A 27,961-nucleotide genomic window follows, 5' to 3' on the forward strand; every position below is an offset into this window, starting at 1 on the left:
AGGATAACAGTGTTCCAGCAGACCTGGGACCAGCAGACCACTTGCCTCTTACCAGAGTATGAGTGAAAATAATAAATAAAAGTTGCACCATGAATGTATCCAATTTTAACGAAGTAATTATTTTTCACAAAAAATCTACTCAAGAGTAAAAGTATGCTGTGTTACAACTACTAACCCAACTCTGATAGTAACCTCTTGTATTTATAACATCTAGCCTTTTATGTGCTCCTGGATAAACAGGATGTTGCTTTTTCTGCATCACTGAAGGTAAAAAGAACCAAAGACTTATGTGATGATCTGCGGGGAGGCGATTTGTCTGCTGCGCATCTCTGAGGAATAAATACGTAAAAACACATTCATAAACAGCAGTGACACTATTTCTAATAGATCATCAGTGAGTTTTCTAGCCAGATTCACTCGCGGCACAAGGAAATAGAACAGATGCCAAAAGGATCAATATAGATTGCCAGCCATACTTTTTTAGTGGCTCTGACCATTATCGCTAGCTGCAGTTAAAGTCAGAATATTACATATCCTTAGCAAAATACATTTATACACATCTTTCACAATTCCTGACATTTAATCCTGGTAAACATCCCTATTTTAGGTCAGTTAGTATCACTACTTTTGGAAGTTAATATGTCAGTAATAGTAGAGAGAGTAACTTTTTTCAGCTTTTATTTATTTCACCACATTCCCAGGTGGTCAGAAGTTTACATACACATAGTGTTTGGTAGCATTGCCTATAAATTGTTTAATTTGGTTGAAATGTTTCGGCTAACCTTCCATAAGCTACTCTTATCATGTTACTGGAATTTTCACTCATTGCTCCTAACAGAACTGATGTAACTGAGTCAGGTTTGTGGATTGAGGCTAGCGCTTTTTGATTGCCACTCCAATACCTTTACTTTATTGTCCTGCAGCTATTTTGCCACAACTTTAGAAGGATGCTTGGGGTCATAGTCCATTTGGAAGACCCATTGGTGACCAAACTTTAACTTCCTGGTTGTCTTGAGATGTTGCTTTAATATATCCATCCACATCATTTTCCACAGATTTTCACTTTCCCTTTTAGCGTACATAAGCATCCCCCTACTGAGTGGTATGATAGTGTTGTGGTCCCAACGTGTTTATACTTGTACACAATTGTTTGTTTGTTTTTATTACTATTATTATTTTCTCACAATGTCTAGTAAAGAGGCACCGAGTTTGAAGTCGGCCTTTAAATACACACACGTTCCCCTCAAATTGACTGATGTTAATTAGCCTATCAGAAGGTTCTACTGTCGTGAACAGTATAGAAATATTGTGGTGCACTTTAGTCATGAAATGCTATATCACTCTTAATAAGCAACTCAGCATCTTGCATGGCAGCCTCTGTGTGTATAAATGGTAGGGGTGGGCGGATCAATCCTAAAATAGTGATACTACTGATACTCTGTTCTCCTTTGAAGATCAATTCTAGCAACAATTGGATTGATACAGAGGTATAAGTTTCAGTTTCTCTCTTCTAAGTTGTATCCATACATTTGTATTTCATCAACAAATACAGCTGTCTAAAAACGTACTGTTGTCATGAACACAGGTCAGCCTACATTTTGCTTCTCCACTGCGGTGTTGTTGCCGTGCCATGTGCACAGCTCAGGCGTTGTGCACGTACTATATACTATATGTTTTCTATATTTCAGTTATGTGTAGTCTATCATAGGCTATGGACCTAATTATTTGGGTTTTTTACCAAGGTGATTCCCTAAATATTTAGTATTGTATTACTTGGTATCAGATCGAAACCAAATTTTGTGGTATCGCCCAGCCCTAATAAATGGATGAATGTGACCAGTGTTGTAAATTAGGCAGTAGACTAAAAAAGCACTGTATGCAAGTCCATTTACCATTTAGCATGGAATCTTTGGAGTGGTTAAAAATGAGTTGTAATGACGTCTACCTAATTGTATGGAAACTTCTGACTTCCACTGTTATTGCCAATGGCAATCCACACTATCACTATCACAAATGTGCTGCAATTTACAATTGCAAGTGATTACAATTGAAACAGCTTGAAATATTTTGTGGTTCTCATGCATTTACATAGAAAGCTGTGAAATTGTTTATTTCGATAATGGCAATCAATGATGGATGTAGTGAAAACTGACTACTTTTACATAAACATAATAATGTGAAGGCATCTTGTGCATCTTTGGTGCCCCCCAGTGTTAGTTTCAAAGGAGAAACTTTAGTAGAAAGTAATGCATGCTGATACCCCCACCCCTACACCTTGATCCATGGACACAACAAATGCACTAATTTTAAGGGTGAGTTTCTCATTCCTCAGAATAGTTTCAAAGTTGCTGTCATTACATAAACATTCTACAGACATTGAATTTACCGGGCACATAAGTGAGACTCGAAGGCTTGTTGTAGCAATCTCACTGTCTGGATCTGCTGTCAGCTTCTCTTTGACTGAAACACAGAGGGTAGGGGAAGAAAACAGAGGGAAAGAAAATGAAAATGTATTATAAAAAAAAATGCCAAAATCAAATATAAAAAGAAAACTTTGGTTTTCCAGTTCTAAGAACCCAAGTAACAGATCAAAGACATCTGTAGGGACCGGCTCCACACTGGCTTTCAAAAAATGTTAAGAATTGATCCCTACTCCTTGATTCATTTCAGTTTGATCCCCATTTTCTTAGGTTCTTGTAGAGCACGTTTACTCTCCAAGATAACTTATAACTCCTAATAACCGATAACCATGCTCTCTCTGCTCACAATTTGTGATCACAGAAAGCCATGCGGTGCATTTGAATGCTTTTACGTAACCAGGGTAAAGTCAGCTTTCTACAGTAACCTGAGTTTGCAAATGTTAGCTAGATTTCTCCTGGAGTACAACTTTGACATGTTACAAATATTGGAATTATATAGAAATTAGGGCTGGCCAATATATTCAAAGATCATTTTTGTGATACAAGACTTTAAATCGTCTTAAATTATGGATGTTGTTCTATCGTGATATGGCATTAAGTGTTGGATTTTCCTGGTTTTAAATGCATAGCATTTCATTTCTGCTGCCAAGGGTCTCTCAATCACAACAACAGTGTTCCCCACAGAGCTGACTTTGGAGGTCTGCCCAGGTATATTAACGACTACCCAAGTATAGTTGTTGACCCATTTCAGCCTTTTTTTTACTGTGCTCTACAATTCTGTCTACTGACATTCACACATGCTTTACAGAGAAACACACGCAGAGATCCTGTAAACACACAGATTGTGATGCAACCTCTTCCTATTTAGTGTAGCCTTACTTATGCTGTTGTTTCATACAAGCTTTTAAGTGCACTTGGTTGTTGCAATTTCATCCGTTACCACCCTGGTTGTGATAGTTTTGATAGGCTTGTTGTTGCATCTTTCTTCGGTTGTCAAATATGAACACTTTATTGACGCCAACCAAGATGCGATAATCTAACAATGGCATAGCCATCTGTGCTGGGAAAAAAAATGTAAATCTACAATTGAATACAATTGTGACCATAATGGGGTGTTATGGAACAATTTAGAGCAATTTACACCGATCAGCCACAACATTAAAACCAATTTGAAGTGAATAACATTTATAATCTTGTTACAATGCAATGTTCTGCTAGGAAACCATGGGTCCTGGCATTCATGTGGATACAACTTGACACAGACCACTCACCGAAATATTGTTGCAGACCAAGCACACCTGCACAGGACAACAGCACTCCCCGATGGCAATGACCCCCTGAGTTGGACAATGCGTCCTGGCAAATTGCAAAAACAGCTCAGGAATGGCGAGAGGTACAAGAGTACTCAAGTCGTCACCTGGTCTCCAAATTTCCCAAATCCCAATCCGATCGAGCATCCATGGGGTGTCCCAAAACAAGTCCAATCCATGGAGGTCCCACTGTGGATCAGACTTGGCTCTGACCTGTCAAGGCACAGAAACAGGACCTTGGGTTGTGAGATGGTGCCTCCATGCGTTGGACTTGTTCCAGGACATCCTATGGATGCTTGATCAGACTGGGATCTGGGGAAATTGGAGTCAAGTGGCATCCACATGAATGCCAGGACCTGAAGTTTCTGAGCAGAACATTGCATTGTAATAAGATGAACAATGTTATTCACTTGAAGTGTCAGTGGTTTTCAGTTGTGGCTAATCAGTGTATATTTATTAGTCAGTTTTATTGGCCATGTGCGAACGTATCGTAATGTGACTTAAAATTGAGACCTTTGCCTATAAAAGCCTGTGGAAAAATTGTATGTTTGTGTTTTGGCAACATAAACTAATGACCGGCCGGCAGCAAAACACACAAGTTCCACAGAAAGCCTTTAAAATTAAAAGTTAAATCGAATCGTGGATTTGGAGAATCGAGACCCCCAATACTCATTCCCACAATAGTGTTACAAAATTGACAGAGGTATTTTGTTAAAAAAAAAAAAAAAAGGTCATATTTGATTTTGTAACCTAGTGCTAGCGTTTATAAAGTGTTTTTGAGGAGATTTCAAGATATCGAGATATACAATCATAGAATAAAAATATCACAATGTTATTCAAAGGCCACATCGCCCAGCCCTAGTAGTAATTAGGCTTTGATTAGTCAAAAGTGATTTACAGTTATCTTTAATTTAATTACAGATATCAGTATTTCGTTTATCGCTTGTAAGAGTAACGTTTACAGATATTTACTACTGAAATTCTACATGGATTGTGGCTAGTTGGATATCAACAATAGCATTTCTGATAAGTCAATATATATTACAAATATGTGGGCGTCATATCATTTAAGAAACAAAAATATTATTTACTGATATCATCAAATCAAATCTCGCTTGTGGAAATTTTAATTGTTTAAAATTGTAGATATCTACAATTGTTCTTACATCACCACAATATCATAAATGGCATTCTAGACATGCAAAATTCAAATCTGACAAGTCACGGTTACATTAAGGATATGTTTGCTTGGAATTCTAACTAGTCAAATAACAGCTGCTATATCTACAATTGCTATTACCAACAGTGATTAAATATTAAATATACATAATATAGTACTTTGAAACAATCAAAAAGAAAATCTGAACTAGTGTCCCATGCTAATCATCTATTACTAAAATTTTTAAATTCACTTTCAATCTGTGACTTCAGAGCTTGTCCCCTTACTGCACCATCACCACTCTGACACATGAAAATTAGAGAGCAACTTACTTTATTACTGCTACAGTTTAAATAAGTAAGGCTTTAAAAATAACGTTTTAAGATCTGACTGCTGATCTGCATGTGTACGCAGATTACAGTAACCACATTCACCAATTTATTATTATATTACAAGTAAACAGGCGGCTATGGTTCAGGAGGTAGAGCAGTCCACCGATCGGAGAGCCAGTGGTTCAATCCCCTGGCCCCTGCAGTCTACGTGTAGAAGAGTATTTTATAAATTGCTTCTGCTGGCTGTTCCATTGGTGTGTGAGTTCATATGAATGGTTATCTCTCCTGATGAGCAGGTAGCTTTTTGCATGGTGGGCGTTGCCACCAGTGTATGCATGTGAGTGTGAATGGATGAATACTGAGTTGTGTTATAAAGCACTTTGAGTGGTCACTAAGACTAGAAATGCACTATATAAATTCAGTTTATTTACCCTGTAAACTCATATTGAAGTAACCTGAGGAACATGATAATTTTGGGGGATTTGTGATGTCTTCAAGTCAAGTATGCCTACCTCAAGGTAAAATTGCTGAAAAACCTCTAGTGGGCAACATTCAAAAGTTGTTTTACTGTATAGTTACTCAGTGCTCTGGAGTGGTCTGGGTTTCTGATGCCCTTCATCCTCAGCCTCTGCAGGAGCAGTGGTGATGTCAGCTGCCTCACCAAGTACACAGACATTGAATAGGTCTGAAAGACAATTTGATCAAACAACCTTAGAGGAGTAGTCCTGTTACTATACCCAAACATGATGTCCAAGAGGAAATAGAAAAAGCTGAAGCGTTCCAATGTCGTTTATGTTCTCACTTTTCCAATTTCAGGTGCCCATGTTACTGAAATCTGATTGGGTACTGCAGAGGAGAGTCGGACAAGGGAGGTAATGTTTAGAGGTCTTCCTGGTCTCTTCTGTTCCACACCGTTTTTTGGTGGTGGTACATAACCCTATAGGGATAAAATGCCATATTATCATCTTTCACTTTACTATCACTTAAAGGTCCAGTGTGTAGGATTAAGGGGGATTTTGTGGCACAGTAGGAATATTCAATTCCAGGAATATATAAAACTGGTACTGAACCCTAAACCATAAAAGTGATGTAAGCAGAACTTTCAGGACTGGAATAAAACCATGCACGAAAACTCAGACCAAAGAATGACACAAGTCTTCCAGCAGATGGTGCTATAATCTAGGTAAGTACGTTTTGGCCAGTAACTCCCAAACGCAATGCCTCACCTTCAAATGCTTTACATGCACGAGTACCCTGATTGTCGCTGAATCGCAAAAATTGTTCAAGTTATGAATCAACAATTTCCTGTAGCTAGCAGTCAAAACATGAAGTGTTGCATATCTTGGCAACAGTAACTCCGACTAACAAGAAACTCAATTCCCCAGCTTGCCAAACTGAATTAAGGGTGTGTGCAAAATCTGGCCCCAAACAGTCACTAGGGGGCGCCAAAATGAGAGAAGTTTATATCTTGTAATTGGCAATATGAATTCATACAAAATTTGGTGTGCATGATTTGTGCATTCCTTAAATTTGGTAAAGATTGATTCAAGTGGGGATGACAAATAACAATAAATCTAAGAACAGGAATATCGAATCGACAGAAATGAATATAATATACCTCATTGTGTTTTCATCGGTGAATAATCACCCGAAACTAAGGATTGTGTTTTTGTTACCTTAGAACAAGCCTTTAATATCTACACTCCTCCATGGAGTCTGCCATGTTGCAGCACATGCTACTGAAGTAACCAAAATCAGACAAATCAAACACTAACTCTGGAGAGGGTGTTCAGTTTGGGGGTCGACATATGTTTTTTCAGGACTGATAAAGATAATTAGTAATCCAGGGGAGCGACAACCAGTTATTAGAACCGATATACATTAAAAGGAAAATTCAAAATCGTAGTCTCAAAGTTGAGAATAACCAGGGATGGAATGTAACTACAATTTAGTCCTATACTTATATACAATTTGGAGGTACCTTGCTTCAGTATTTCCATTTTCTGCTAGTTAATACTGTTACTCCATTTCATTTATTTAATAACTTTAGCAAATTCAATTAGTCAGTGTTGACCAGCTATTAACCGTGACATCAGATAGTGTTGTGGACACTCACTAAGTTTACATGATGTTAGAAAAAGTCGGATTATTGTGTTAGTCCAACTTAAACCGGACTTTTAAAGTACATGTAAACATGTTAGTCCGACTGAAATTGTACTAAATCGAATTTCTCAAAGTCGGACTAACACACCCAGATAATGCAGTTGGAAGTCGATTTACTCTTTCATGTATACGTTTTAGTCAGACTTGAACTGGCCTCAGCGTTCTGCACATGCACCACAGTCTCCGCGCCGGGCATTGACCCGGAAGTCATTCATGGCATAAATCCATAGCAGGAAGCCGGGAAAAACAAAAAGAAGACAACGACGACAAAGGTCTCAACATGGCAAGTGCTAGAGCAAGAAATACACATTTTTGGACAAAGTGCAGCCCTAACTTGTTTGGTATGTGACATAATAGGTCAACCAGATAGAGGTCCAGTAGCAACTAGCTGAAACTTTGAATATCGCCACCTACAATGGTGGAGTCGGACATACAATGGCAGAAGTCCAATTAAATGGCCTTATCAAGTTACAGTATGACCGTAGCTTGACTTAAGTGTAGATGGAAATGTACTGATCAATAATTGGTATTAATAACCTCTAGTTCAGTTGGCTGCAAACTTCAATCTCACCACTAGATGCCACCAAATCTACACACTGGACCATTAAGTTGAATTGACTTTATAGTGGAACTGTTACAGAGTAAAATAAGCACTTACTGGCAAAGGAAAAAGTTTCCCATTGACCTTTATACAAAGGCTGTTTGGGTAATTATCTTCTTGAGGGCAACTAGTCTCTGACAAGCAAAACCTGGGCAACAAAAAGAAACATTGAGTAAAAAACTCTTCTATGTTCAGCAGTCAGTGTGTGATGGTTATTGTAGTGCTAAGTTCTGAATCACTGTTTGCCCTATTTACAGTACATCTAGTATTTTCTGCAAATTTTGATGACAAGAGATGTTGACATTTGTGTAGGAGGGTTTAAAGTTATCAAGACCTAAACATATTTCAAAACAGCTTTGCTTTAAGCCGTTTTACTCACTTAATATTAAGAAATAAAGACGTGTCTCTCCATTGTTTAGTTACAGAAACAAATTTGTTCAGAAACTCAAGATATATCATTTTCAGATCAGAAAATTCTAATAGTCTCACCTCAGTTGAATCTGAACCATGTAGTCCCTTCTGCCACCTGGCAGAAAGTCCCTGCAGACAAACAAGGTTAAACATACTGCATTTATCATTCACAGACACACGCATGTTTTTCTTAGTAACTGTGTAATAACTGAGCTATAAACAAACAGTCCTACCTGGATATGCATACTTCTCGAACTTGCTGAGGTGTCAAGGCAAAAATAAAATATTTTTCTTGGTGATACCTCTGTGCAGTACTCCCTCCTGAAAACACAGAGGATGACAGACAAAAACTTATTTTAATTTATTACCTTCATATAGAGTTTACATTTTGTAATATTTATAAAATTGTAAATATACATTCAGTTATGCGTCAATAAATTCTACTGCAGTAATTCAAAAAGCATCCATATATTCCCCACGCCATTAATTAGGGCCCGAGCAGGAAACCTGCTGTGTTAATTATTATTATCAGTAAGCATATGTATCATGACCAGACGCACAAAAAAACCCTCTTTTTGGACACATACCCTCAGTCCAACAGGAAGTCTGCCATTTTCCTTCAAAGTTCAGAACGTCGCCATTTTCTCCAATTTAAAACCCATTTTTATGCCTTGTAGCTTAACTAACTGGTCCTGTGACGGCCTCCAACGGTGCCACAGCCCGACGTACGTGGGGGAGGCGAGGGCCCATTCATAATTGCTTGCAGTTTTAATTTATTATTATTCTTTTTCTTCCTTGCACGAGATCGCATATTTGGCAGCCTGAACATAACCCAAAACTCACCAAACTTGGAACATACGTCACAAGTGGTGAAAAATTTGAAAATTTGACATGATTAGGGGCGGGTGTGGACAGAGGACTCCATAGCACCACCTAACGTCGTTTTGTCCCCGCGAACTTTTTCTCGGATCGTCTTGAAATTTACAGGAGTCATGGGTCTCAAGAATTTAGGCAGGAATTATTTTTGTCGGAATTTTTGCCGCAACAGGAAGTCAGCCATCTTGAATGGCGTGCGGCGATTTTCATTTTTCCAATGCATTTTTCGGGACTTTACGATGTTCGCAGACTCACCAAATTTGGCCCGTAGCTCCTTACCCACGAGTACATTAATTCGACTCCCTTATGGCTTTTCCCATTCTTCAATATACACTTGCCCATCTGCATCAAATTGCTCACATGTAGAGGGGCTCACCCTGAATACGTCTCTGCATCAATACTGTGTCATATCTATAGCGCCACCCACTGGACACAGGAAGTCACTGAATATGTCACTGTTGTGTTTTCACTGACACGGATCCCATTTAGGTAGGAACCTTTTTACAGGCAACGGGCAAGCACACATCTGGGCGCGCGGCCTCCGACGACGCCAGAGCCCGACGTACGTGGGGGGGCAAGGGCCCGTTCATCACTGCTTGCAGTTTTAATTAGGGCCCGAGCAGGGAACCTGCGAGGTCCCTATTGTTTTTCGAATGATTATTATTATTATTATTATTATTTTATTCCTTCGTCCAAAATGATCGCATTTTTCACTGCCTGAATGTGAATGAAAAGTCGATTTTATTTGGCAAAGTCATTAGGCTTGGCGAAAAATGTTATAATCTGTTGTTGTTGTGAACGTGCACCACTAGGTGGCGCTATTATCAAGGAAAGTACGTTTTGGCTAATAACTCCCACATACTTTGTCGCACCTTCAAAAACCTTATATCCACGCGTTCAGTGAATTGTGCTGAATCTCCTGATATAGGGCAGGCCCATTTTTGCCTATCGTGTTTTTTCGCTAGCTCGCGAAATGTCGCAAACCTACATTTTCGAACTCCTCCCAGGCAATTTCACCAATTTGCACCAAACTTTGCACACAGCATCTGTGGACCCTCCTGACAAAAAGTTATTAAAAGAATTTTGATATTCCAAAGAATACTCAAGTTATTAAATAACAACTTCCTGTAGATTACAGTCAAAACAGGAAGTGTTGCATATCTCCACATTGGTTTGTCCAAATGACGTCAAACTCAGGATCCTACTTCCTCATGAGGTCCTAAGGCTCTGTGCTAAATTTTGGTTGATGACCACTAGGTGGCGCTCTTTAAATTGAACTATTTTATATCTCGACATCGGTTGGTCAGATTAACACAAAACTTGGTACACTCATTGCCACTGCCCTCCTGAGGATAGCTGACAAAGGGGTGACCGATCTGACACTAGGTGGCGCTTTGGTGGCAGTTTCTTTTTATATTTGGCACTGTGCCCACACCATAACACTTATGGATATCAAATTGACAGGGGTGGTATAGACCGGCCCCTGTAACTCGCACACCAAAAATGACCAGCAGGTGGCGCTATCATCAACACAAACTGTTTTTGCCTAATAACTCCCATATACTTTGTCGCACATTCAAAAACCTTATATCCACGCGTTCAGTGAATCTTGCTGAATCTCCTGATATAGGCCACGCCCATTTGCGCCTAGCGTTTTTTTCCGCTAGCTCGCGAAATGTCGCAAACCTACTTTTTCGAACTCCTCCCAGGCAATTTCACCGATTTTCACCAAACTTTGCACACAGCATCAGTGGACCCTTCTGACAAAAAGTTCTTAAAAGAATTTTGATACGCCAAAGAACACTCAAGTTATTAAATAAGAACTTCCTGTGGACTCGAGTCAAAAGAGGAAGTGTTGCATATCTCCACATTGGTGTGTCCAAATGACATGAAACTCTGTATACTACTTCCCCATGAGCCCCTAAGACTCTGTGCAAAATCTTGGCCCATGACCACTAGGTGGCGCTATTTAAATTGAAGTATTTTATATCTCGACATCGGTTGGTCAGATTAACACGAAACTTGGTACACTGATTGCCAATGGCCTCCTGAGGACAGCTGACGAAGGTGTTACCGATCTGACACTAGGTGGCGCTCTGGTGGCAGTTTCATTTTATAATTGGCACTGTGCCCACACCATAACACTTATGGATATGAAACTGATTGGGCCGGTATAGACTGGCATCTGTAACTCACACACCAAATATCACCAGCAGGTGGCGCTATTATCAACACAAAACCACTTTTTGGCTATCAGTTAAGACATGCGCGCACGATAACGGGGCAATGGGTCCGGGTAAGGAGCACGCCCCGACAGCAGCACGGCCCGACCCGCGTGGCCTGCGAGGGCCCGTTCATCGCTGCTTGCAGCTTTAATTATTATTATTTTTTGTCCTTCCCCAAGATTGCATTTTTGGCGGCTGCAGCATACCCCAAAACTCCCCAACTTTGAACATACGTCACATGTGGTGAAAAATTGGATAATTCAACATGATTGGGGGTGGGTGTGGCTAGGGGACTCCATAGCGCCACCTAACATCGGGTCAGGCCGCGAAAACATTCTCAGATCGTCTTGAAATTTACAGGAGTCATGGGTCTCAAGGATTTAGGCTGGAATTATTTTTGTCAGAATTTTTGCCGCAACAGGCAGTCGGCCATCTTGAATGGCGCGCGGCGATTTTCATTTTTCTGATACTGTTTTCGGGACTTTAGAATGATCGCAGACTCACCAAATTTGTCTTGTAGCTCCCTACCCATGAGTACGTTAATTCGATACCACAACTGCCCTCATGCGCGGCACTACAGCTCAGTAGCGCCCCCTAACGCCCCTCTTATGGCTTTTCCCATTTTGTACGTACCCATTTCTATGCCTCGTACTTTATTTAACTTGTCCTACAGATTTAAAGCCACAGACTTCACACTCACTAAATCTCATCCTCGTACTTTGATGATGAAAAGTTGTCAAAAGCTTTGGCCTATGTTGTTCCTGGTGGGCGTGGCGGTGCGGTTTATTTCGATGAGCCCCTTATGGCTTTTCCCATTCTGTACTGACCCAATATGTCTATGCGTTGTACTTTAACTAACTCGTCCTACAGATTTAACACCACAGACTTCACATTCACTCAGTAGCATCCTTATACCTTCAACAGCCTGCGTTGTGCTTGGTGGGCGTGGTGGTGTGGTCAATTTCGATCCTTCGCCATCACGCAGGAAGTCCTTATAACTTCAACATACATTTTCCCATCTTCACCAAATTGGTCACACATGTAGAGGGGCTGGCCCTGAATACGTCTATGCATCAATACTGTGTTACGTGAAAAGATGGCTCCATAGCGCCCCCTGGAATATTTCAATTTTCAACATACAACCAGACTTGTACTTTAATTAACTTGGCCTACAGATTTAACGCCACAGATTTCAGTCACCAACTCTCATCCTCATGCCTTGAAGATGATATGTTGTGTTTAGCTTTCGCCTACGTTATTCCTGGTGGGCGTAGCAGTGCGGTCAATTTCGATCCTTCGCCATCATGCAGGAAGTCCTTATAACTTAAACATACAATTCCCCATCTTCACCAAATTGGTCACACATGTAGAGGGGCTGGCCCTGAATACGTCTATGCATCAATACTGTGTTAAGTGAAAAGATGGCTCCATAGCGCCCCCTGGAATATTTCAAACTTGAAGCCCTGCCTCCTACATGCACATACATGAACAAAATTCAGTATACATATGTATCATTACCAGACGCACAAAATATCCCTAGGCAACGAAACCCTCAGTCCAAAAGGAAGTCTGCCATTTTGGTTCACAGCGGCCATTTTGTCAAACTTGAAGCCCCGCTTCCTACATGCACATACACTAACGAAATTCAGTACGCATAAGTATCATTACAACTTCAACATACAAATTCCCATCTACACCAAATTGCTCACACATGTAGAGGGTTTAACCCTCAATCCTTCTATGCATCAATACTGCGTCATATCCATAGCGCAACCCACTGGACACTGGTCACTGAAGATGTCACTGTTGTGTTTTGTGTGACACGTATCCCATTTACAGTAGGTAGAACATTTCCACAGGCAATGGGCAAGCACACATCTGGCCGCACAGGCCTCCGACGGCGCCACAGCCCGATGTACGTGGGGGGCGAGGGCCCATTCATCACTGCTTGCAGTTTTAATTCTGCAAGCAGTGATGAACGGGCCCTCGCAGTCAACGCGTGTCGGGGCATGCTGCTGTCGGGGCGTGCTGCTGTCGGGGCGTGGTGCTTATCCGGCCCCATTGCCCGATGATTGTGTATGCGTGCCTTAACTGTCCGTGTGTTAATTGATCTGTATTTGGTGAAGATATGCAAGACTGTCTGTTTGGCCACAATGTGCAGGAAGTTGTTGTTTTATATTTGGGGCATTCTTTGGACTATCACAATTCTTTTAATAACTTTTTGTCAGGAGGGTCCACAGATGCTGTGTGCAAAGTTTGGTGCAAATTGGAGAAATTGCCTGGGAGGAGTTCAAAAAAGTAGGTTTGCAACATTTTGCGAATTTGCGCATGGAAATTTAGCGTGAAAGTGGGCGTGGCCTACATCACACAATTCAGCTGAATGCAGGGAACACATAGATATAACAATGTGCGTCATGTTATGTGGGAGTTATTAGCCAAAAACCCGTTTTGTGTTGATAATAGCGCCACCTGCTGGTCATTTTTGGTGTGTGAGTTACAGTGGCCAGTCTATACCACCCCTATGAATTTCATATCCATGAAGGGAACCTGCAAGGACCCTATTGTTTTTGTAGTGAAAAGAATCACTACAAAAACAATAGGGTCCTTGCAGGTTCCCTGCTCGGGCCCTAATAATAATCATTCGAAAAACAATAGGGTCCTTGCAGGTTCCCTGCTCAGGCCCTAATAATCATTCGAAAAACAATAGGGTCACAATAGGGTCCTTGCAGGTTCCCTGCTCGGGCCCCTATTAAAGCTGCAAGCAGCGATGAACGGGCCCTCGCCCCACGTACGTTGGGCCGTGGCACCGTCGGAGGCCGCGCGCGCAGATGTGTGCTCACCCGTTGCCTGTGGAAATGTTAAATGGGATACGTGTCACACAAAACACAACAGTGAAATCTTCAGTGACTTCCTGTGTCCAGTGGGTGGCGCTATAGATTTGACACAGTATTGATGCAGAGACGTGTTCAGGGTGAGCCCCTCTACATGTGTGAGCCATTTGATGCAGATGGGCAATTGTATGTTGAAGTTAGAAGGACTTCCTGCGTGATGGCGAAGGATCGAAATTGACCGCACCGCCACGCCCACCAGGTACAACACAGGCTGTTGAAGGTATGAGGATGATACTGAGTGAATGTGAAGTCTGTGGTGTTAAATCTGTAGGACGAGTTAGTTAAAGTACAAGGCATAGACATATTGGGTCCGTATAGAATGGGAAAAGGCATAAGGGGGGTCATCGAAATTAACCGCACTGCCACGCCCACCAGGTATGTCCAATTTGCACCAAACTTTGCACACAGCATCTGTGGACCCTCCTGACAAAAAGTTATTAAAAGAATTGTGATAGTCCAAAGAATGCCCCAAATATAGGTATGTCGACCGCGTCGGGTAACCGACGCGGTCGATAACCACGGTGTGGAAAACTCGCGAGATACTTTATCCAAGTCTCCCTACGCAGGCGCAGCGTGCAACGTGCGCTTGTTATGTAGTGAAGAAGACATGGTGGAGGGAGGACGTGATAGTAGCGGCCCTCAAGGCATTTTTCCGCCTTCAAAGAGAACCAAATCTGAAGTCTGGGCGTATTTTGGTTGTTATAAGAATGCTCAGGGACAGCTGGTCGAGGATGGCAGCCCTATCTGCAGGAGCTGCAAGAAGAAAGTTGTTGCGAGGGACGGCAACACATCCAATTTACTTACTTATTTGCGCAACCATCGCCCTCAACTGTTCAGCGAATGCAAGGTAAATTAACCTTAAGCTCAGGTGAATGATGTGTGTATGTCGAGTTTTCTCTGTCTAATTTGCTGTTGTCACTAATGCAAACTGACCAGATAGTGGTATAACTGAACGAAGTTGATCCGTGATTTGGCACGTTATCTGAACCGCTTATTAATTGTAGATTTCACTTTTTAAAGTTGACCTAATAATTCCCCAAACATTGATGCAGAGCTGCAGTGAGGAGGATTTGAGACAAACACGTACTGGGTGGACTGAGTTAGTGAATGCAAACTGACTGAGATGACTGACTTTCATCTCAGCTCCGTTCACCGGAGCAGCGTCTACCTGTGGCTCAGCAGCCATTTGACCAATCAGATTGACCGAGTCCATTGACGACAGACGAGCAAGCAGACAGAGACAGACAGCCAATATATATAAGTAATATCAGAAATATATAATACTTGTGGATTATTTGTAGAATAGACTATATATAAAGAATAATCTAAAATGGTGAATATAACAAGTGTCTAGATAGAGATAAGAGCCAAAATAGAGTATTCATAATTAATTTAACAATAATCCTTTTTGTTTTGATCTAAAAGATTATCCAACCTGTTTCTCACAAAAGTGATATGATCTAGATTGTGAGTTTTGTGATCTGTTGGTTGCACCCTTAGTATTAAGTAACAATGACAGTAATAATTAATAATGACATTTTCTATTCATTTTTTTCACAGAGAGGGTCTGCTGGCCAATCGAGTGTTACTGCCAGTACATCTCATTCTACCTCTGTAACGCAGACATTACAGGACACGTTTCAAAAACAGGCTGCTTATACCCTAACCCTTTTAATATATAATAAATCTATTTAAATATAAATCTTGGTGAAATTATTTCAATTTATCAGTGTATCAGTGTTTTTTCAACATTTTGAAGACATTTTAAAAATACCGCGGTATACCGATAACCGTGATAATTTTGGTCACTATTACCGTGGTGTGAAATTTTCATACCGTTACATCCCTAGTCATGCCACGCATGGTGGCAGTTGTGGTACTGAATTAACGTACTCATGGGTAAGGAGCTACGGACCAAATTTAGTGAGTCTGCAACCATCCTAAAGTCCCGAAAACAGCGTCGGAAATATGAAAATCGCCGCACGCCATTCAAGATGGCCGACTTCCTGTTGCAGGAAAAATTCTGACAAAATAATTACTGGCTAAATCCTTGAGACCCATGAGTCCTGCGAATTTCATGACAATCCGAGAAAAAGTTTGCGGGGACAAATCAACGCTAGGTGGCGCTATGGAGTCACTGTACACTTCACCTAGGGCCAGAATAATCACAAATGGGATCACCTCACCAAGCTTCACACTTCACCAGGGAACCAGACAAGAATGCCCGCTCCTTCCATCTTTATTTGCAATCTTTACTGAACCACTGGCAGGAGCAATACGACAAAACAATTAAAATCAAAGGAATCCAGGATGACCATTCAGAAAATAAAATTAGCCTTTACGCAGATGATTTATCATTACACAATTACACAATAAATTTCTGCAGCCTAAGATCTCACCCTCCCGCTTCAAACTGGCAATATCAAATATTTAGGCATTGATATTTCCTCTAGGCTGTCAGAACTATTCAACCAAATTATACCCCTCTGCTGAAAAACCTAGATGATGATTTCAAATGCTGGACCGGATCACCAGTCACTCTCATTGGACATATCGCAACAGTTAAAATTAAAACTTTATCCCAGATTAATTATTTATTCTCACTGCTCCCCATCACTCCCACTGACAAATGGTTCAAAACACTAAACTCACTAACAACTCAATTTTACTGGAAAAACAACAAACAAGAATCTTACTTTAAACATTACAAAATGCAAAGTCACAAGGTGGCCTCAAAGTAGCAAACTTTTATGATTATATTATTATGATAATGTTGGGACCGACCACATGGTTCTGACATCAGAGCGGCCTGCGTGTAGCCCAACGCTTAAATGTGGCCTCCTTGCACTAACAAAGCCTGGTAAGCAAAGGAAAGTGCACCGACCCTAATGTCCTGTAGGTGGTGCCTGCTTGTCACAGTCCCCGCAGGTTTAAAAATTCCCATCTCCGATTGTCTGTGAGCTCACCTGAATGCATCAGTTCCGGTGCAATCGCAGGGGATAAGTACAACTGCAGGCTCATTCCAAGGCAGTCCCAGAGTTACGTGTTGCTGGAAGCATCAGCTTTCGTCTGCGCAACTATTACTCAAAGGGAGCATACAGACGTTTGGATTTTAACCGCCTAGGCTGCAGTCTTTCATCTCGCTGGACCAGCCAAAACTGCCCCGTGTTTACCAAACACGCTCCCAGTGTTTCCGCCAGGATTTTTTTAAAGAGTGGCGGCGAGGGTGGGCTGATCGACGGGGGGGGGGGGGGGGGGGGGGGGGGGGGGGGTGCGCGCGACCGGATCGTCGACTAGTCGCTGATGACATCATTCATATTTTTCCCATCATAACTAAAATCCCAGGAGGAGGGAAATGCTCTGCAACAATCTGTTTCACTGACTGACAGCTCATGCACAGAAATGAGTCCACAGTACAGCAGCTTTATAAACAACAAGCTGTAAATCAGTTTGTTTTTTTGTAACATATAGCCTACAGGTGCAAAAGAAAATACTGTAGCTACTGTTCATTAAACAATTAGGGAGGAAAACGACACACAGGCCTCGTCACCATCACAGTCCTGCTCAGTCACAGTTTCACTCACAGTTTTAGTTTTTCCTGGTTGGTTGCTGCTGTTGTTGTTGTGCGCGACGTAAAGCTGTCGATATGAGCGGAGTTTTTTTTTTGTTTTTTTTAATTGCCGGCAGCCCGGACACACTGCCCGCGGAAGCGGCAGTTTCTCCTGCTCTCTCTCTCCGCGCCGGTCAAACATCAACCCGTCTGTATCTGCTCGGTTTTCCAAACACAGGTCTGTCTCTAGCGCTGTATGTAGCCTATGGATGTGTCTTGTGTGCAGACGCAACTGACAAATACTTATAGACGGACAAGCAAACTTAATCATCATTTATTTTATTTTGAAAATTGACCGGATTCTCTCGCCTTTTCTGTGCCCGACTTCCTGTCTGGTACGCGCTCGTTCTATCCAGCTTGACTGCGCTCGTATTTTTTTCATTCAGCGCACTCAGCTGTTGTTTCAAGCCGCTACTCTTGTAGCCTACTGTTACATGATCAGCGACTAGTCGACGTCAAGCTCAAAACGTCATTGTGGAGCAGGGGACTAGTCTGTGCAACCTCTAGTGGAAAACCTGCTTTACATTGTTTTAACATTAAAAAAAAAAAAAAAAAATCATCATTCTGAAGGTGTGGCGGCTTTTATTTTGCCGTGGCGGTGCGCCACGATCAATTACATGTAGCGGAAACCCTGCGCTCCGGATCCAGAAAAGACGCCGCGCAACCCTCATACCCCTGCAGAAGGAGGATTTCCCCTCTGAAAACGCCTGCTTTGCCTGTTTTCTTAATGCCCACGTCGACTACACTGTTTTAACAGCCAACACAGGATGCTGCAACCACCTTTAATCGAGCCGGAGCTCCTTACGAGTCAGACAAAGCAGCCCTGCAGGATGCGGTCGCTGGTCTCCTTCACCTCTCTATAAAGGAGAGAGGCCACCTAAATAGCTATAACATGAGTACCTGTTATGAGAAACTACAGAAGCTCATAAGCTATGTTAATGACCCAGCTGAAAAGCTGCAACGCACCGTACCAGGGGTGCTTGGTCAAATAGCGCTACTGTACCAGCGCAAAGCCCAGCTGCAAGCTGCAGCGAACCAAGAACGACTTGCCCAGCTGCAGAAAAGCTACGTTGCTATGCAGTGTGACAACGCCCGCCTGTGACAGGAAGTCCAGGCCGGGAAAGATGAGACTTCCCGCACACCGGAAGATCGGATTGGAGTTCCACAGACAGATGAACTCCCAATACACACACAGGCAGGCCACCACAGTCAACTCAGGGAGCACAACTGCTCCCAGTGGTGTCGCCCATGACCTGATGACACTTGACGGCTATCCAGCACCACCAAGAGCCTGCTTGGTGGACATGGGTGCCCCACCCCAGCAGGGGTGCCCCACGCCAGCGTAGGGGCACCCCAAATCACAAAACCAACAAACCACATCCAACTCTGGCTTCTGCTCACATTCTTCCTCTGCAAAAGCAGGTCGAGGTTGTACAGATTACAATGGGGTTGTGATAATCTGCTGTCAACTTGCGACTTGGGTCACTCCTGGAGGCCTGCAGTCTGTCTCACATTGCCTGCCAGATCCAACAGACTGGGATACGCGGGCGGGCTTGAGCCCCTTTGATACCCGTTTACAGGTCTAGTTTTATTATTTTGTTAAGGCAGCAGGAACAGTTTAATGTAGCAGCTTACTTCAAGAAGTATTTTATTTCACACTTTTATATGCAGTATTGCTGCTGTTCCCAAATTTAAGAATGACGCAGCCCAATTTGTAATTGGAAAATCTTCTGGGTTCCACCCAAACTTTCTATCATAGCTCTGATCAACACACTAGACTGAGATGAATTATTTGCCTAAAAAATGTTTTATTTCATGAACAACAACTCAATGTGAACACAGGCCGGAGGCAACGCAGTGCAAATTAGTCAATCCACAATTTGTAAACTTGGATCTCTTTAAACACATCCAAACACGTGCAGTCACAATTTCCCATCATTGGTGCGATATTATTTCCAATGTTATGTCTAAGTCTGTTTTACAGTCAACTAATGTTGCCCTCCTGTTAGAATTTTGTGTCCTGCATATGCCACCAAGCAGTGCAGATTGAGGTCAGTGGATGGCATGCATATCAATGGGAAACAGACTTTAACACCAGATATAAATAGGTCAAATACATGAAGCATAATATGTAATTTACCTCTCTTGGTTTACTTTTTAAATGCAGATATTAAATCAAAAGTATTTTATGGCCATTTGATTTGCAGTGTTATTAGAAATACAGGGGGAACCCCAGTAGCTCAGTTGGTAGAGCATGCAACTCATGCACAGAGGTCCTGCCCTCACTGCAGCGGCCCAGGGTTCGAGTCCAACCTGCGTCCCCCTGTTACATGTCATCCCCCGTCTCTCTCATCGCATCTCCTATCATCTCTCAAACTGTCCTGTCAATAAAGCCGTGACAAGGCCAAAAACCTACTTCTAAGGAAATACTACATAGCCTCCTAGAGCAGTGGTTCTCAACTGGTGAGTCGCGACTCAAAGTGAAAAAAATCCTGTGCTTTTATTTTGAAGAGGATTTTTATGCAGCAGAGTGCCGTCTCTTCACACTCCTTAACAGTAGGTGGCAATAATGCCCTGTAATGCTAATTGACACCCGCCATTTCACAGCATAGAAGAAGACTCGCAAAGTTTGTTTTTAAATGCTAATTGAGCATGGCGAAACGTAAATACGACACCGAATATATGAAATATGGATTCTCCTACATTGAGGACAAAAGAGGACAAAAACCTCAGTGTGTTTTGTGCAGCGAGGTGTTGGCACAAGAAAGCATTAAGCCTTCAAAACTGAAGCAGCATTTGGAAACCAAACACCCTCTCTCAAAGATAAACCTGTTGAGTACATTCAAAGACGACTTCAAGACCTGAGGACATCACAAAAGTGTCTTACTTCCAGTGTTGTTTTCGTCAACGATGACGATGACGAAATCATTTCGTTGACGCCACTTTTTTTCATGACGATAACGAGACGGTGACGAGATAAACATGGCTCTCTGATGACGAAAACATGACGAGACGTGTGTGAGTTTTCGTTGACGAGACGAGAATGGACGAAAATGTTAGTGGGTGATCTGTCAGACGTTTAAAATGCATGACATTTCTGCTTATTGTGTGTGTCAATTAAAACCTAAAAAGTATCTGCTGCTGCTGCCTGCAGCTGGCTGCTGCATTCTATCCTTGTTTGGTCACGCCCACCACCTGGCGTGCAGCGCACAACGTGCTCAACACGTCACACTGTTGTTACTCATCAGACAATGGACCATGATGGCGGCGGCAGTTTCAACACAGGGGCTCGGTGGTCGCAAACGTAGAGACGACATATGGGTGTATTTTAAATATAACCCAGCAGATAATAAAACAGAGTGTATTGTGAAGGAAGACGGTGACAAATGTGGCCACAAAGTATGCGGAAAAAATACGACCAACCTTAAGCGGCACCTTAAGGCTCGCCACAAGGATATTTTTTCGAAGGTAAGCTACAAATGCTGTTAACATAATCGATAAATTTCATAGTAAGCTAATACATTAGTACGTTTTCCACATACTCCTGGCGCAAATGGGCTGCTAACTTCAGGCTAAAGTTAGCTTTTGTTACGCTAACGTCAATTCATCGTGTGTGTTACTTTAGCAGCATGTTTAGCCATGTTTACATTCAGTGACGGTGTGGTTATCTCTTTGTGTGTACGTTCTGTCAGCAGCACGTAACTTGATATGTTAAACAGGTCGAGTTACTGTTATACGTAGAGTCTGCTAGCTTTAGCCTAAAAGCCACAAGTGTGGCTTACAACTTACAGTAAAGTTGGGACACAGGCACACACACGCACGCACGGGCACACACACACACGCACGCACACACACGCACACACACACACACAGTACAGAATGAAAGATCAGAAAGCTTTAGTACAGGGTCAGTTAATAAGCTATGTATTTTTGTTCTGCTTGTTTGATATCTAAGACCATACTATTTTCTTAACACGGTAGTATTTTGAGTATTTTTATGGTATACATTTGATTGTTTTGTATTCACCTGTAAATCTTTACAGGAGGTGTACGTTGTATACAGAGATAGAGTAATTGTATCCCTTCTTTGTTTTTTCCTCAACCAGATCCCAGAGACCAGAACTACTAAAGAGAAACCTGGTGGTCCAAATAACAAGAGGGCACAGTCATCTATCCCAGCAGCCTTCGCCGCAGCATCCAAATATAAGTCAGACTCCCTGGAACAACGTGCCAAAGAACAGGCGATTGCTCTTTGGATCGGACGTACTGGTCTACCTGCTTGCACAGTTGAGGATGAAGATTTCATCCTCATGATGGAGACCTTTGATAAGAGGCTCACCCTACCAAAAAGAACAAAAATAAACAACTTAGTTGACAAGATGTTTGATGATGAAAAACAAAAGTACAAAGAGAGGCTTGCCACAGCACGCAAAATAACAATTGGGCTGGACATATGGACCAAAAAAGGACTTACAGCATCATTTCTGGGAATTAGTGCATGCTTTTTTTGCACTGTGGAAAACAAAGCAAAGCACATATTGTTGAGACTTGACCAGATCACTCACCCACACACTGCAGAATGTATAAAAACCAGTGTTGACCGATGCACAGAGGACTGGGGAATACCACAACACAAAATTCTGACAGTCATAACAGATAACGGAAGCAACATGATTGCAGCGTTCAAACCTAATGAATCAGATGCATCAGCCAGCTCCGAGGAAGAATCCTCCGAGACAAGTGACACTGAAGACTCTGAGGTGGTTGAAGACCAAAGGTAAATTATTTCAGTTTGCTGTTAATTAACAATTTCAGAATGTCAGTCTCATTGAGTTATGCTAGGTTATAGTCACTTATAGCTATTGTTTATTGTATTGCATGGTATTGTTCATGGCAATTTTACTAAATTTCCTATATAAGATTAATAAAGTGTCTTATTCTCTGTGTTTTTGTCTTATCTATCTAGGTTTGGACACAGGACTCCCTGTGTTGTACACACACTGCAACTCGTGGTGAACATGATCCAGAAAGATGCAAGTGTCAGCCGACTGCTGGGCAAAGTTAGAGCGCTTGTCAAGCTCTTCCGCAAGTCATCGGTGGCAACTGAGCGACTGCTGCAGCTGTGTCAACTAACTCTGGTCAAAGACTGCCCTACTACATGGTCCAGCACATATCTGATGATATCACGGCTTCTTCAGATCAAGGACTCAGTAGTTCAAGTTGCAGATGGGATGAGCTGGGACTATCTACTTCCAAGTGAGTGGCAGAGGCTGACTGCTCTAAGAGATTTACTCCTCCCCTTCACTGAGCATACCCAGATGCTCCAGAGCGACACACAGTCTTTATCCCTTGTTGTGCCTGCCCTTCTGGACCTGCAGGGTCATCTGTCTGAGTTCCCCCATGCCCAGGGTTCTAGCTTCAAGGACCTAGCTTCCCTGGCAAAGAAGATGAAGGCAAACATGGACAAGCGGTTCAGTTGCTTTCTTGATCACACTGACTCTAAGTTTTCACCGCTCGCTGCTGCTGCATGCTTTCTCGACCCAACAGTTTCACCTGAAGCACTCCTTGAAAATGATGATGAGCAAATTACAACGCTTCTGGAAAAAGCAGAAGAGTACATTGCTCATTTGGTGCCACCAGTTGTACGGGAAGAGGAGGTTGAACATGAGGACCCAGAGGAGGAAGAAAAGGAAGAGAGACCACAAAGAAAGCGGCCCAGATTCAAATTCTTGTCAAAAGCAAGCCGGCCATCCAGGTCTAGCTGCTCAAAGCCATGTGTCAAGGAGGAAATGAAGAAATTCAAGGAGCAGCTGTCACAGCCTACAAACGAAGAGAGTGAGACTGCCCTTGAATTTTGGGCTGCACAGGGAGATTCTGTTTATCCAAGCCTAAAACCTATCGCCTTAGATCTTCTGGCCATGCCAGCATCTCAAGCATTTGCTGAGAGAGTGTTTAGCATTACAGGTGACCTCACTCGTGGCCGTCGAAACAGAGCAAGAGCCATTTTAGAGCGAAGCGCTTTTCTGAAACTAAATCGAGGTCAGTAGGCTAATTTTGCTAACAGGAAGTTGTTACTATTATTAGTACAGATACAGATATGTGATTGTGATATTATGTTTGTTCTTGTTCTGAGACAGGCCCTCCTCTAATTCATATTAAACACTGTTGTTGTTGTTTTTATTTATTGAATTTACTACAGTGTTTACAGTATTTACAGGGTGGTCTATTTTGTTCCAAAAACTTAAGAACATGTTTGTTTCATACTTTCAAGTATGTATAACTCTCTGGTATAACTTACAACCTACCTCACTGTACCTCAGGAATTAATTGATTATTTTATTACATGGTTTGCACAAATTAAAGATAGAGTGGGGTTGTATGATATCTGTTGTAATTGCAGGGCCAAGTTGAGCAAATGTGTTCCTCATCCATCACTCATATTTTGGGCATGTGTATGTTCATTGTACTTTAACAAATTCTGAGAAATAAAGCCACAATTGCTGAAGTAGAATGTTTTTGTTTTTTGACTTTTTTGGAGTAATGAACATTGATTCCACTGTTACCACTTTATTTGTGTGTAATACACAATCCTTAGATCAGAAATTTGCCGTTGGGTGGAAACCTTATATGTCTGAAACCATTCCTTTATTATTGTTATTATTTGTGAAAATAGCAGATCTGCAAGCTTACAATGTGTTGAACTTATAGATCTGCTGCTATTTTCACAACTTATGTGTGACACTGCCCAACAGCAATCTCCAATACTTATTGACCTAAATTAATTTGTTAAAAGACTATACTTATTTTTTCTCTTTTTTTTTTACTAAAACTAGACTAAAACCTTTTTGACTTTTCGTCGACTAAAACTAGACTAAAACCCTTTTGAGTTTTCGTCGACTAAAACTGGACTAAAACTATCACATATAGAAGTGACTAAAATGTGACTAAAACTAATAAGCATTTTAGTCCAAAAGACTAAGACTAAGACTAAATCTAAGATGGTTGTCAAAAACAACACTGCTTACTTCTTCGTGCTCCAAGCAAGACCAGGCACTCCGTGCATCTTACCAGGTGGCACATCGTATTGCTAAGTTAAAGAAGCCCCACACCATTGCAGAGGACCTTATCTTACCTGCAGCCATGGACATGGTCAGAGAGGTGTTGGATCAATCCGCAGCAGACAAACTGAAAACTATACCTCTGTGAAATGACACTATAAGTAGGCAAATTGACCACAGCTCGCATTAAGGCAAGTGGTCATTTTGCATTACAAATGGACGAATCTACAGACATAACAAACAAAGCAGTTTTACTTGCTTACATGAGACATGTGTGGGACAGGGACTTACAGGAACAATTTCTCTGTACAAGAGAGCTCCTTACTACTACGACTACAGAGGGCATTTTCAGCTCCGTGGACATGTATTTGAGTTCAGTGGGCCTAAGCTGGGACATGTGCGTCGGTATCACAACTGATGGTGCTGCCTCCATGACAGGAAAAAACCTGGGGGTTGTGAGGAGAATACTTGACAAAACTCCGAATGCAACTTGGAAGCATTGTTTTTTGCATCAGGAGGCCCTGGCAGCAAAGGATATGGTACCAGTGCTTCATGAAACATTAAAAGATGTCATCCAAGTGGTAAACTACATTAAACGGAGTGCAAAGAACACCCGATGTTTTCAAAAACTGTGCCAAGATCTTGGTAGTGAGCATGTACAGGTGTTGTATCATGCCGAGGTACACTGGCTTTCATGGGGAAAGGTACTGTCCCGTTTTTATGAACTACAAGGTGAAATCGCAGCCTTTCTTGCCCAGAACAATTCGCCTCTTGCAGACCTGTTTAGCAACAGTGTGTGGCTTGCACACGTTGCTTACCTCGCCGATGTGTTTGAACAATTAAACACATTAAATGTGTCTAGATGCAGGGGAGGGGGCACAACATTTTTGAACAATGACAAAATCGATGCTTTCAAAAAAAAGATCTCCATGTGGGCATGCCATGTTTCTAAAAACCGACTCGACATGTTCCCCAATGCCTGTCATGAGGGACAGCAACTGGACACGGCAGGAAAAAATGTAATGAGGAAAACGATCACGACACATCTGAATAAACTTCTGGAGCGGTTTAATGACTACTTTCCTGAGAAACAGACGGATGACGACTGGATACGTGACCCCTTTGGAATCGACATGGAAAGCGCCACATTGCCAAGCAACAAAGAGAGTCAGCTGATGGAGCTGTCAAGTGACTGCACGCTGAAAAAGAAATTCACGGAGGCAAGCCTCTCCCATTTCTGGTGCAGCACTGTGATGAGCGAGTATCCTTCCCTTGCCACTCGAGCAGTAAAAATCCTCCTATCATTCAGCACTACCTATCTCTGTGAGTGTGGCTTAGCGTTAGTTTATGCAGGACACAAAAGTCATACACCGCAGCTGTAGCCAGCTGACAGCCACCAACCAAATCAATGTTACCACTCAGTCACACCCCAACGACAGCTATTCTTGCCACAAGACGGTCCATTTAAATACAGCTCCCTTCTTTCAAATCCCTCCTTCCCAAATGCTGCCACACACCGCTGCTGCTGGCAAGCTCGCCGCCACCACCCCAGCCTCCACCTTTTCTAGTTCAGAGTCCTATCAGGGCTCAAGGTAAAAAATTAATAATTTAAAACTGCATTTATTGTCTTGCTTAGAGCTCACTCTTGTATACCCTAGGGTTCTTCTGCATTGTGCTCCCTGTATTTCCTTTTGTTGTAATTAATGGTTAATCCTATGAGAGTGTTCCTGACTCAGTTGAGAGACAAGCGTGTCGTTCCAGCCCTATTAGCTAGCATACTACTGTTGACAGAAACTTAAAATCTCACTTCCAGTTCTTGCTAAAGAATAGCAAACCCGTGTTGACTGTCACCCTTCTCATCCAGACTTGTTTAAACTTCTGCTTTTGTTTGTTTCCCACTGGAAAACCTTACAACAGTAAGTTGTTGCACCATGCCAATCTCCAATTGGTTTACACGTACTTCCCCATGAGATCATGTGAGAGAGTGTGTAAGCCCAGTTTACAGTCTATAGAGCCATGAAGCCAGAGCACTAAAGCCACACCCCAGCAGTGTTTGCGATTTAATCAAAATGTATTAATACTGAACATGTTGCATGTCCAAATTGCACCAAATCCAGCACGTAGTTTCAGAAATTATATCAACAACAGAAAACTGGCATGGAATGCATAATCAAATGTTTAGTCTCATTTCCAAGGACTATCTTTAGATGGAATGTAGAAATGGAAAAGATTCCAGTGTTAACAATTTCCAAGAGTTCACATCATCAAAATGGTGTGTTGTTACAGAATTGGTCATGTGGAGAAGATAATGTGCATTCACAGCATAACCATATTTCCATTAAATTTGGGTTTAACATTTACCAAGTGGGATACGTCTGAGCTTTCAAAAAAGCTTCCAAGTCGCAATTACGATTTTGAAGATGACATGAAAAACCCATAAGAAACTTGTAATTATGATGAATCCAATATGACATGAATGTGGCATTATCCCTCCCTAGCCATTGTCTGGCTGATTATGTTAACAACATAGATATGAGGTTTAGTTTTAATGGTTAAATAAAGATTTTTAAATTCAGGGAAGTATTGTGTTGAAAAAACAATGTTTTGTTACTTAACCTCCAATATCATATTCGCAGCAGTATTTTAAATCTAACTATACTCAGCCTAAATCATGATGGAAAAACCTTTAACCAAAAGAGAAAAGAAACACCACAGACCTAGACTTGAAGGCTTGATTAGGACGTCCAGCACATCATAGAAGGGCAAGGGCTTCATCTGCACATCAGGGTGGACAGGAGGGAGGACAGGGGGTGCCTGCTGGAGATTCATACTGGTTTTGGTGTCGTGGCACACAGCTGTTTCGTCAATCGTCAGGCTGAAGTCTGCTTTACAGGACTGACTCCTG

The 27,961-nt window shown here is 41.9% G+C and overlaps 1 protein-coding gene across 1 annotated transcript in view; it reads right to left on the minus strand.

The window, feature by feature from the left end:
- pias2 (protein inhibitor of activated STAT, 2) overlaps window positions 1–27,961 on the minus strand; it is a 58,400-nt gene that overhangs the window by 21,120 nt on the left and 9,319 nt on the right. Inside the window, exons 2-8 of the mRNA XM_073467317.1 lie at window positions 27,774–27,958; window positions 8,630–8,717; window positions 8,475–8,525; window positions 8,043–8,133; window positions 6,024–6,158; window positions 5,801–5,906; window positions 2,387–2,460 (exon numbers count right to left, since the gene is read on the minus strand). Coding sequence (XP_073323418.1) covers window positions 2,387–2,460; window positions 5,801–5,906; window positions 6,024–6,158; window positions 8,043–8,133; window positions 8,475–8,525; window positions 8,630–8,717; window positions 27,774–27,958 — 730 coding nt within the window. The remainder of the gene's footprint in view (window positions 1–2,386; window positions 2,461–5,800; window positions 5,907–6,023; window positions 6,159–8,042; window positions 8,134–8,474; window positions 8,526–8,629; window positions 8,718–27,773; window positions 27,959–27,961) is intronic.

The sequence above is a fragment of the Pagrus major genome, chromosome 5 (genome assembly GCF_040436345.1).
Source record: "Pagrus major chromosome 5, Pma_NU_1.0".
In the NCBI taxonomy this organism is placed as follows: domain Eukaryota; kingdom Metazoa; phylum Chordata; class Actinopteri; order Spariformes; family Sparidae; genus Pagrus; species Pagrus major.